Consider the following 13,171-nt stretch of genomic DNA (forward strand, 5'->3'; position numbering starts at 1 on the left):
AAAAACTTTCTGAAAATAAAGGCAATATCATTCCACCGAAAAAACGTTCTCGGTTGATTGCATTGAGCAGTGACGACGAAGAAATTTATTAAATTAAAGTTGCGTTTTTAATTAAGATAATATTTTTTGTCTATATTTTAAATCAAAATTAAGTTGTTTATTTCAAAAAAAAAATATTTGTTTTTAAAAAGTTTACGGAACGTAACCCCCCTTTTTGCATTGGCTCTGAGTCTTAAACAACACGATTTCAAATAACACGTCATTTTCTAGGAACCTTTCTACTGTGTTATAGGAGAGTTACCTTTACCACCTTGTTTTCTGTTGTTTGTGAATTTCTGCAATATCTTTTCATGATAAAGTAGAGTTCTTTATTATCCGTGATGTATGATTAAAACAAAACAAAAATCGATTATTATCGACGAGGAAAGAAAAGGATTTCAATTGGAAATGGTAAAATTTAATTTAATAATCCAATATAAATACGTCCTATATTATTCTCTTTATCTATTTCTATGACTTATTTTAAGCGCTAAACAAAAAAAAGTTCCGCGATCGTTTGTCTTTATTTCGAGGTAAATGGTAAAATCAATGTTACATCAGCGTTCATTAATCCATCGATTCAAATAAATTATTTATTTCGATTTCCCTTTTTTCTACCCCCTTTCATTGATATTATCATTGGCAACGCGATTCGAAGTAAGGGGAAAAATAATGGAAAAAAAGAAAAAGAACAAGAACAAGAAAACGAAAACGAAAATAGAAATAAACAAAACTATGAATTGGCACACGAGAAAGTTAATTATCACAGATTTATGTTATATCAAGCCAGAGATCATTATAAAACAATTATTTCGCTTGTGGTTAGTTTTTAAACGCAAAGCTAATTGTAAAACAAAATTACGAAAGGAATAAAATAGATTTCTTTGGTGCACTTTTCGACAGGGTTTTTTTTCTTCTCAATTTCGTAGGAAAATAACATTTCAAGGGGGTCGGGGGAGGTTTTTGTATGCATAAGGACTGTACATTTTTTTGTTTGATCATGAGAGCTTTCTCTTAATTTACTTCTTACTATTTTTTTTATTCTATCTCTCTTCTTTTCACTCTCTTTCTCTCTCTCTTTCTCTTGTTTTTTCCTTTTCTCCATTCATTCATTCATCATATTACACACCACTCATACACACACACACACACATCGCAAATGAAAAAGTCTTAAACGGTTATCCTTTGGACAAGGATTAAGCGTTGACGTTAATTCACATTAATCAACGTCCCTAAAATGCCCTTTTATCGCGTCCTTCTTCTTCCTTCATTCCATGGATAATCCTCGATTGTCGATGAAAACGCGATTTCTCAATCCCTCGTCCGATATGTAACCAGTTGCCATTTTGTATTGATTAGCGTAAATAATATCGTCATTTTTCATGGATTTGTTGTTCTTGTTTTCTTCTTCTTCTTCTTCTTCTTCTTCTTTCTTCTTAATCATTTCTTTCTGTTGTCTTTTCAATGTCGATTTAATATTATTTCTCTTCTTGTATGCCTCGATGTAAAAGTCACGGAACAAGAAATAAAACATAACCGCATGCATGCCGATCCACCATACGAATGCTTTAGGATAATTGCATTCAATGAATAGAAGTTGAAATGCGTGAATCATTACCAAAAGAAATTGTATCATTTGCAAACTCGTCAAATATTTTTTCCACCATAAGTATGGTTGAACTTTTGGTCCGAATGCAGTTAGAAGATAATAAGAATACATCACTATGTGTACGAACGTGTTCAAAAGACCGAAGAACGTACTGTGACCACCTGAAAAAAGAAAAAAGATAAGCCAATTTTACAATTATAATTGTATTGTTTTATATATTGATTGTTAACCCTTTGAATGGGATTGTATGGATGCATGTATGAACTGTTATCAATTTTTTTTTTTGGTTCTATCTATCACCTTGATTCGTAATTCTTTTCTTTTGGCATTTATTTTTTATCAAAATAATAATCACATTGACAAGAAAAATAAGTACCTCACTCAACGGGTTAATATGATATACGAAAATAACATATACCTGGGGTGAACTTGACACCAAACCAAACTGACATTGGCATACAACCGTGATGAATCACGTGCAACGTCGATATATGATCGTTCTTCTTTCGTAAAACAAAAAATATTGTATCTATAAATTCGGTAAACTTAGAAAAGTAATACCACCAACAGCCATTTGCCATTCTAAGTGCCATAGGATCGTCCGAGTAATCAACCGGTTGACATCTCAGCGAATAAACGCCCCACCAACCGGACATCAAACACTGATGTAATCAATCAAATCAATTAAATAATTATCTTACAGATTATTATACGATATAGTAAATACATTTATAATTTGTAAGGTTATTTTGTTGTTACTTGAATTATTACCTCATAAAACAACCAACTGGAAAATATCACTTGGAATAAATTATAAAGTATCATGACGTTTTTAAGGTCAAATGGTTTGCGATTTTCCATTAACTTTGGCCCGATTACTTTGACGAAGTATGCGTAAGATAAACAAATGAAAAGTGTTGGAAATGGTCCACCCATCATTGCCCAATTGTTGACCCTTGGATCGCTTTTATTGTCCATCAGATCCCGATAACTATCGTAAATCATTTTTACCATCTGTGCCATCTGTAATTAAAAAAAAAATAATAATCGTATAATAGAAAATAAACGGTGAATATCTTTTAAACGACTATTTCTTCTTTTTCAAGGTAAGGTGTATTAATTTTGCAATAACCCTCTGACGCAAATCGTATAAAGAAATCTTTGTCGTTTAGTTTACGTTTCGTTGTATGTCTCGTTGATGAACTAAAAGGTCGTACCAGGATACTCGTAATTCTGTCCTTTCACCATGTGCAATTTTATCCAACACACACACACACACGTCGGACAAGAGTCGAGTTCGATTTATTTGAAGATTTGAATTTTTCACGAAAACATTTCGACACTTATCATGAAATATTTTACTAATTATAATATGTATATTTATACAAAACATATTGTTAATATTATATTATGATTAGATGATGATAGTTATTAGTTAATCGAAGTATGGGGAATTCCATATCACCAAATAATACAGAAAAATAAGTATAGAGTATACACAATTATTTACATAATGTTATTCGTGCAAAATGTGGTCCTATTAAATGTTATCCTTACTATTCATCGTAATTATTCATAACTATTGTAAATATATATTTATAATTACAATACATATACATATATAATACAATATTGGGATCTCTAGCACTTGAATACGCTATCTGGTGGCTAAATTCAGAACTAGAGCGGTAAGGGGAATTGCTGACAGCTGATTTAAACTAAACAATATTTATGTGGAAATATTTATATTTTTAATTTTATGACTTGCTTATTTATTATTGAAAGTAGAATTGAAAATAACTAGTATCATTAAACTAAAAAGTTGTTGCAAAGAATTTTTTTTTTGTTATGGAGTTCCTAGCAAAAAAACTTATAAGAAAAGTGTGTTGCTGTGTATTTGGTTGTACAAACATAGGTTGTCATGATGAAAAAATTAGGTTTTTTCAAATTCCACCTCGTAAAAAACAATTTGTTTATCGAATAAACAAATTTGGTGATAAAGAAATAATTGATAGACATATAGCTTGGGTACGAGCGATAAAAATTGGAAAAAGTATAACTCCCAGTATGAGAGTCTGTTCACTCCATTTTATTAAAGATGATTTTTTACCTTCACGTGAGTATTTTCAACAATTATTTTTTCTAGTTATTATAAATTGTTAAATCCATAAATTTACTCATGCTTATATTGTTTTTGTGTATTGTTATAGCTATTGATTCAATTCGAACTTATTTTTAAAAAACAAGTATTCCTAGTCAAAATCTTCCTTTAGGATCATCAAAAGAATGTGCTTATCTTTTAGATCAAATTGATTCTCGAGAAGAAATAATACGTAGAAAATCAATTGAATTAGTGACAGTTAATGATATTGCAATACTGCAATAACATGTTTACAAATACCACTTAAACCAGCCTTGCATGAACAACTCATTCTAATTATTCAACCATTTTTTAATATTTCTCTAGTTATTTCATGTGGATTATCTTTAATATGTGAAGTTTATAAACAAAAAACTAAAAGACTTATAATATTACAATTACGACTTGGCACTTGTCCACACTTAATCACATGTCCAGCATTTAATACACTTTCACCAACAACAAAATTTTTATTGCTTGGTTTTGTGCAAGCAAACTTACAAATTTCTTGCAATGTAAGTTTCATTTTATTTCATTTAATTACCCAAAAAATGATAATTTTATACAAATATTTTTACGTTGTTCTCTAAGTAACCTGCAGATTCTGGTTTATGTTTTTGCCGCTAGAGTAAGCCACGCCCCTGCCAGAGATCCCAATACATACATATACAATACAAATACATATTTACAATATATTTATATATATATTGTAAATAGTATACTTTACCTGTATAATCTAAACCTATATAATCATGTATGCTTATAATGTTAATAATAGATCTGTAAGTATTGTTTAATATACAAAATACTTGCCACATGAAATTATAAAATTAAAATAAACAAATGATAATAATAAACACGTAAATTTACAAATTGTATTGTATTACACAATAATTGTAAAATTTAACATGAAAGAAAATATAAAAATTGAATATTAACATTAACATTATGTTTCTTTCCTATTCTTTGTAATATTCATTTTATTCCTAGAAATATAATAAATTGAAGAAGAAGAAGAAGAAGAAGAAGAAGGAATGTGTGCATCTATTTGGAAATCTTATTTACCAATGAAAAATAATAATTACAAAATTAGTAATAGAAAAAAGAAACGATAGTAAACAAAGTATACATTTAAAATAGACGATTATTATTGTTTGTAAAAATTGTTTACGTCTAAATGATCGAAAATAAAGGAAGTAAATAATATAATAAATTGCCAATCCGACATTAATTATCAAAAAATCATTTCCGCATAGTTACACACCGTAAAAGTAAAACTCTAGCAAATAAATTACGTAAAATCAAAGAAGAACGATTTAACTGCAAATAAAACTTGTTTTTGTTTATTTATATATATATATATATATTTTTTTTTTTTTTATTAGTGAGGAGGAGGAGAGATATTTCGATCGTTTACAAATTTAGAAGAGTTAGAAAGGTCAAAAGAAAAAGTATCATTTTATAAAAATATTTTTAAACTATATTAATGTATTTTATCATCAATTTATTTCAAGGAATTTTATCGTGACACGTAATACCACGATGATGATACACATCTTCCTTTCATTGAGGAAATTTTGTTCATGGATTTATCGATTCAAAGGCGGGAATTCACCTCGAGTAACATCGTTAAGAAGATAGGGGGATCGGGGAATGTCCAATGAATTCGAGTCGCACTTGGGCAAATTTAAAAGTTGTTTTTAGCTATTTCAGATCTTGATTCGATTCTTGTCAAACCAGTTTTTTCTCTATCCCTTTCGTAGCTATTCGCATTCTCAATTGTAATCGTTCTGCTTAAAGAACGTTGTTTCCTTCCTAACCATTTTAGGAGTTAGTATCTTCCGTAGTAGCACAAAATATTGAAACATATTGAATACATGTGTATTTAATATTAAAAAGACATTAAATCTCTTTTTAACACATTCGCGACCGCTGACGTAAATTCACATCTTTACAAGTTTTATTCCTGGTTACAGCTGACGTGATTATCGTTATTTTAAATTTAAAAAATTTAATACACATAAATTTTTCTATATTTACATTTAGATTATATTTTTGTATTATATTATATATATATTATTTTTTATTATATTATATTCTATATATATATATAATAATAGTACAATATAAATATATTTATTGTACTATGGAATATACCTATATATTATGCAATATTATATTATATATTATTATATTATATATATTATTATATATAATATTATATATAATATTATTATATACAATATTATTATATATAATATTATTATATATAATATTATTATATATTATATTTTATTATATTATATAATATTATATATTATATTATATATTATATTATATTATTATTCTATATAATATTATTATATTATTATATACATATATATATATATATATATATACTTATTTATTAGTATATATTATATACTGTATAATAATACCATAATGTAATAATACTATAATATAATTATCATTACATATGTATATATATTAAATATATATAATATATAAAATTTATATTTATATATTTATATAAATTTTTATAATTATTAAATTTATAATTAAATTTTTGTTAATAAATTTAGTATTAAATTGTTGTTATTAAATTTAGTATTAAATTTATATTGAATTATTTTAATATAATATTTAATTAATTATATTTTTATTTTATTATTATGTTTTATTATTTCGACATAATATTTAAATAATTACATTTTATTATATTATTATATAATATAATTTATTATTTTTGTCGGTACTTATAGTAATAAAAAAGGGAAAATATATGCCAGCTGTGAATGTGTTAATATTAAACACACATGTATTCAATATTTTGTGCTACTAGGTTTTGTAGAAAAGGATCTTTCAAAAAATATCAATTAAAATACATATGATGAATAACATTATGTTGAAATATGTTAATGTGGTCACTGTTAAATCAAAATTTGTTTCGATAATAATTCAAGGATAGGCCAAGCAACTAACCAACCAACCAACCAACCATTCTATTGGCTTTCTTGTTTATTTCTCAATCAGTTTCGATATTGGCCTTTCTTTCTACTTAAGAACCATTTGCTGTCTAGTCAGGCATCCTGTTCATATACGCCACATTTCCATCAACGAGACAATAAACTACAGAATCGTACGGAAAACGCATATCGTAGTTAGTTTTATCTTTTCTTTCTTTCTTTCTTTCTTTCTTTCTTTCTTTCTTTCTTTCGATCTGTTTTAATCACGTTGACAACACACGTGTTCTCTGATCAATTATCATTCATCTCTTAGTTAGGTCTTTTTCTTTGTATATTTAAAAAAATAAAAAAGAAATAAAAATACATTTATTCAATACTATGAGACAAACAAAGTGACCGATAATACCCCCACCCCCATCTCGTGTATATAAATTCAACAATTTAATTTCTACGAATTAATAATTATATACGTTGTTTTATGTAATCACTATAATACGTAGGAAAATGTAAGAGAGATAGAGACAGATAAAGACAAAATAAAGCTACAGAGTTTCTTATCGCGATACGAAACGATTAAACGTATAGATATCGTTGATAAGGGAAAACGAAATCCTACAAAATACGAAACGTAAGAAAATAAATCCCTAGTGGCACAAAATATTGTAAAATATTGAATACACATGTGTATCTAATATTAAAAATATTAATTATTAATAATAATAATAATAATAATAATAAAATAATAATTATATTAAAAAGAGATTTTCAATGTCTTTTTAATATAATATTAAATTAAATTAACTTAATTTATATAATATAATATTAAATACTCATGTGTGTGTATTCAATATTTGTCAATATTTTGTGCTACTACGGAAATATGGAATTCAATTGAATATAAAATCTAAAAATGAATGAACTATCAAATGACAATATCGAATAATATTATACGTGACCGTGAAGATTATGCAAGCTTATGATAATCGTTAGAAGCTTATGCTCATATGTGCATAATAACTATATAGTTAAAACGAGTAGAGGATTTTTAGTATCTAAATGTCATGGATAAACACCTTTTAGTTTAAAATCCGTTATCTTAGGTATCTTATTGATGCACTCAATCGTGAAAAACTTTCAAAAATAATATGAATAAAAAATATATTATTTTATTTTATTTTATTTTATTTAAAAAGAAGGTATTACGCAGCGAGATTAAAAACAATTCATCCGAACGAGTTGAAACACCGATTCATACTAACCGCAATTTTATCTTTTACGCTTCACTTATGAGCACATGTTATTTTTCGAGTCCTACAAATCTTACGTTTGCTTTCAGAATAATGTTAATAATGTTATGTTACCGGTTATCCTTGAAGAAATATCATCATTGTCGTTATTGATGCGCATAAATATTTCATTCCATTCCTATTCAATCAGATTCGGTATAGTTCCTTGATCTTTCAAATCGATAATATAATAACTTTATACGCTAGTAACACAAAATATTGAAAAATATTGAATACATGTATATTGATTATTAAAAAGACATTGAATCTCTTTTCAATATTATTATTATTTTATTATTATTTATAATTAATATTTTTAATATTAAGAAAATATTGTGAATCTCTTTTTAATATTATTATTATTTTATTATTATTAATAATTAATATTTTTAATATTAAATACACATGTATTCAATATTTATCAATATTTTGTGCTACTAGGGTAGATAGAATTCCCCGACAAAAAAAAAAGATAATTATACACCCCTGATATACTTTTTTTTTTTCTTTAAAGAACACTCCCGTTACGCTAATTAAATTACACGAGCAGTGACTTTAACGATTAATCATATATTCAACGTTTTGCTTCATTATTTATACAATGAAATCGCGAATATAATTATTTTTAATATCTGCAACAATAATATTAGGTATTTCGCAACTTTATGTGGTCTTAGTTCGTTTCAATTATATAACAGTCACTGATTGTTATAGTCATTGTTCAAATTCGATCAATAATTATTTTATTATTATTTTATTTTAATAAACATATATATATATATATATATATATATTTATTATATATTTTATATATTTTATAAATATATAAATATATAAGCATATAAATATTAATATTTATATAAATTATTATTAATTTTATATATATATATAAAAATAATGATGAATATCATTTGAACGCTTAATTTAATCGCCAAAACATAAGACACCATTTTTATAGAGCACTTAATTTCCTATAAAAATTTGTATTGCACATTTTTTAATAGTCATTTATTGTCGAGTTATAAAATTCATAAACAAAAATGAAATTTGTCTTAAAATAATCAAACTTTAATCTTCAATATCATTCAAATGGTGAGGTTTACGGAAAAAATATAAGATACCTTTTTTGTAGAGCATTAAATTTCCTACAAAATTCTTTCAGAACATTTTTCTGTATAATCAATTAATGATGAGGTATGAATTTTATTCTATTGGACTGAGAAAAAAATAAAAAACTGCGATGTGGAGGATCTTCTTATTAAAATTAAGAGCTCATATTTGGTGAGAATTTTTTTAAGGTTTTTAGCAACCCATTTTTTCGTGGCACTTGTAAAAAAATATAATTGATTTTTTTAACCCACCCTAATATATATATGGGGCATTCCACGTCAAATCGACCACTTTTGACCCCGACCTCTTTCGATTTGGCTACAAGTTTTTTATCCTATTCTACTCTATGAAAAACAATTTTCAGAATTTTTTCAAATTTTTTTACCCAACCTAACGAAAATTATTAATTTAAAAAAAATGGCTCTTTTTTTGAAATTTTGAAAAAACTTTTTCGTAATTTTCTGTTTTTCGATGGACTTTTCAGAAATAAATACAAAATAATTTTAAGATCATAATCTCCCCTGAATTTTCGCATTTTTTTGAGAAAAGCCATTATTTTCTCGAAGTTCGCCATTTTTCATTTTTTTTTTATTTTCTAAAAAAAAATTTCGACTAATTCTACGATTATCACCGCCAGTCCCAGAATGGACCGAGTTAGTTTTTTATTTTTTTTATTTAATTGAAAAAATTTTTCAATTTTCAAAATTGAAAATGTTTTTTTTTTTTTAAACTTTGTTTCTTGAGACTATAAATTAAACATATAATATTGTAAAATTTTTTAATTGCATTAATTTAATCTAAAAAAAAAAAACCTAAATTAAAAATTTTTTTGTATTTTTTTCTGAAAAGTACATTTAAAAACAAAAATGTAAGAAAAAAAACGTCCCAATAGGTTGAATTTTGAAAAAGTTATAGGCATTAAAAAAAAAGAGCCAATTTTTTCAAAAATGAATAATTTTTTTGGGTTTGGTAAAAAAATTTGAAAAAATTCTGAAAATAATTTTTCATAGGGTAGAACAGGATAAAAAAACTTTCAGCCAAATCGAAAGGGGTCGGGGTCAAAAGTGGCCGATTTGTCGTGGAATGCCCATATATATAAAATTAATAATAATTTATATAATTAATAATATTTATACATTATAATAAGTTAAATTAAATTAATTATAGTATATATAATATATTATTTATTATAATATAATTATATATTAATATAATATTATATTTATATAATATTAAATAATATAATTAATAAATAATATAATAATATATAATATATAATATATAATAATATAATATAAAATAAAATAATAATAAATAATATAATTAAAATATTAATATTAAATTATAATATTAAATAATTATATTTAATATAATATTAAAATTAATATATTATAATATTATAATATTGTAATATAATATAATATAATATAATATATATTATATTTTGTAAAATTATATATTATATATTATATAATATATAATTTATTATAAATTAATTAATAAAAATATATTATTAATTATATATATATATATATATATATATATATATATATATATCATAAAAATTGTAATCAATGAAATGAAATTGTCGAGGCTCGTTTTTTTTATGCTAACTTACTATATTTTTTTTTGTTCTCTGTTACGTTCTCTGAAAGATACCAAGAGACAAGTAACCATGCACAAGGAGAAAACTATAGTAAACTCGTTTATGACCTTCAACTGTACTACTGTCGTTCATTTTAACGTTTGGAATAACCTCGTCGATTGTTATACGAAAAAGGATACATTATATTTTGGTACGTTTAGCCTCTTTCACCATCAATTGATCAATGATACAAGGTTATTTTTTCTTTGTGATTTGTTAACATTCCAACTGAATAAACTCTCTCTTTCTCTCTCTCTCTCTCTCTCTCTCGCACGCACACACACGCACACACACATACACATACACAAATAGAATAAATATAAAAAGAAATTCGTATAACACTCTCTTATAAAATTTTGAATTTTGATGCACGAGGGGGAAAAGTGTTACGAGTAGGTAATAAAACATATATCGATTATTTTGAAAAATAAAACTAGTAAATATTTGAAAAAATGATCGGATCTTCTTTGTCACTTATTAACGAAGAGAAGAGAAAAAAATGTAATATATAGAAAATAATAAATAATAAAATGTAAAGTAAAAATATTAATGGCAAGTAGAAAGAAAGAAATAGTATATAAAAATACCGTAGTAGCAGAAAATATTGAAAAATATTAAATACGTGTGTATTTAATATTAAAAAGTGATTTAATATATTTTTAATATAATATTTAATAAAATCAATTTAATATTAAATTAATAAATTATAAATTAATTTAACTAATAATGTTATTTATAATTTAATAAATTAATATAATTAATTTAATAAGTTAAGTTTTCAGTTAATATAATTAATATAATTAATAATGAATTATGTTGTAATATTAATTTAATTTTAATATATAATTAAATTATTTATAAATATTAATTTAATTTAATATAATAATAAATTCACATGTGTTTGTGTGTGTGTGTGTATTCAATATTTTTCAATATTTTGTGCTACTAGAGTAAGTTCTTAAATTATTTGAGATTTCTCATCTATCCAATCTTATAAACACACACGAAAAAACTTAAATAATCAAACAAAATAATATAAAATAATGCTCACGTACTTTTAATACAAAAATTTGTCTAACACTCTCGTAAACTTCTGCTTTTGATGCACGTTGGGAAAAAATGTAAGAATGAAATAAAAAATATTTCGATTATTTTCAAATAAACAAAGTAAAAGAATGGCCAACGATCGGATCTTATCGGAAATCTTCTTGATCACTCTCACCAACGAAGAAAATTAAACACTTAGTATAATTATAAAAAAAAAAAAAATAAATAGTAGAATTAGAATAAAAAAAAAAAAAAAGAAGGAAAGAAGTATAAAAATATAAAAAAAAAAAAAATGAAAAATTAAAGTGACAGTAAAAGGGACTTAAGTAAGTTCTCCAATTGCAAACCGATTTGGCAACTTTCTATCCGTCCGAGTAACTTTGAGCAAACTGAAGTTTCGTAGATACGAGCAATGCCTTATATCGCTTTAGAAGCCGTAGAAATATACCTGTATACATGACGGTTGACTGAGTTGCACCTCCACCACCTTTCCTTACCATCAGTAGCATTCCTTTTTCTTCTTTCTTCTTCTTCTTCTTCTTCTTCTTACATTTTTTCATTTTCGTTTTCGTTTTCATTTTCGTTTTCGTTTTCGTTTTCATTTTCGTTTTAGTACACCTTTTATTCATTCTTTTTTTACGTCTGAGTATAGAATACCATTTCGTTTCAGAGAATTAAAAAAAAAAAAGAAAAGAAGAAACCCATAATCATATCTTTTTGGTATAATTCAACATTCAACGACCCCTACGAAATGAAAACCTGTCTTTGAGAAGGTCTTCATTTTATAATCATGAAAAATGAATCATTTTTATTTCATGATATGAATATTATTCTCGAGAGTACATTTCACGAAACTTTCGTTCTATTATATACAGCTATTATATATTATAAATAAAATTATTCTAACATATTTTCAATAAGTTCAATGATTTGCAATAAAAATGATAGAAGAATCTAAATAATGATTCATTTTTAAAAGAAACAAAGTAACATTTTTCTTTCTCGATGGTATACATATTTTTTTTTCAAATGTTCGTTTCATCAAATGAGTTGCAATAAAATTTACGGAATCGTCCAAATAATGATTTATTCAAAAGCAGCAAAAAAAATAAACTTAAGGAGACTCGATTAAAAAGTTCCGATTTATTTGATTTTCATGATTATTCAATGAAAACGTCTTGCTCGTCTATTTTCTTGGTTTTGTTTTATTAAAATGTTGATTATAAATCGAATTAATTGAAATTAATTTCGGTTCGTTAACAAAGAATTCTATGTTTAAAAAATCACTTTTTTTCTTTTTTTTTTTTTCAGAAAAGAAACGCATAAATC

General features: G+C 24.8%; 1 protein-coding gene across 2 annotated transcripts; it reads right to left on the reverse strand.

Moving 5' to 3' along the window:
• Positions 1-446: 446 nt before the first annotated feature.
• On the reverse strand, positions 447-12,234 carry LOC107072906 (very long chain fatty acid elongase AAEL008004). Of its 2 annotated transcripts, none has more exons than XM_015333220.2 (4): positions 11,851-12,234; positions 2,420-2,671; positions 2,067-2,310; positions 447-1,809 (listed from the first exon to the last, which is right to left on the reverse strand). In XM_015333220.2, exons 2-4 carry the CDS (start codon positions 2,669-2,671, stop codon positions 1,307-1,309), a joined length of 999 nt encoding a protein of 332 aa, XP_015188706.1. In that variant the 5' UTR covers positions 11,851-12,234; the 3' UTR covers positions 447-1,306. The 2 variants fall into 2 exon arrangements, with proteins under 2 accessions (XP_015188706.1, XP_015188705.1); XM_015333219.2 differs by lacking the exon at positions 11,851-12,234 and adding an exon at positions 7,828-7,991.
• Between the last annotated feature and the right edge of the window lie 937 nt (positions 12,235-13,171).

This window comes from Polistes dominula, unplaced genomic scaffold (genome assembly GCF_049000335.1).
Source record: "Polistes dominula isolate Pdom_NZ unplaced genomic scaffold, Pdom_raw_medaka contig_83, whole genome shotgun sequence".
NCBI lineage: Eukaryota > Metazoa > Arthropoda > Insecta > Hymenoptera > Vespidae > Polistes > Polistes dominula.

Excerpts from the sequence above, each read along its gene's own strand:
- LOC107072906 (XM_015333220.2), bottom strand. The coding sequence starts at position 2,671 with ATGGCACAGATGGTAAAAATGATTTACGATAGTTATCGGGATCTGATG. Across the intron at positions 2,311-2,419 it reads CCAGTTGGTTGTTTTATGAG|TGTTTGATGTCCGGTTGGTG; the intron begins GTAATAATTCAA and ends TGATTACATCAG. Across the intron at positions 1,810-2,066 it reads TGGTGTCAAGTTCACCCCAG|GTGGTCACAGTACGTTCTTC; the intron begins GTATATGTTATT and ends TTCTTTTTTCAG.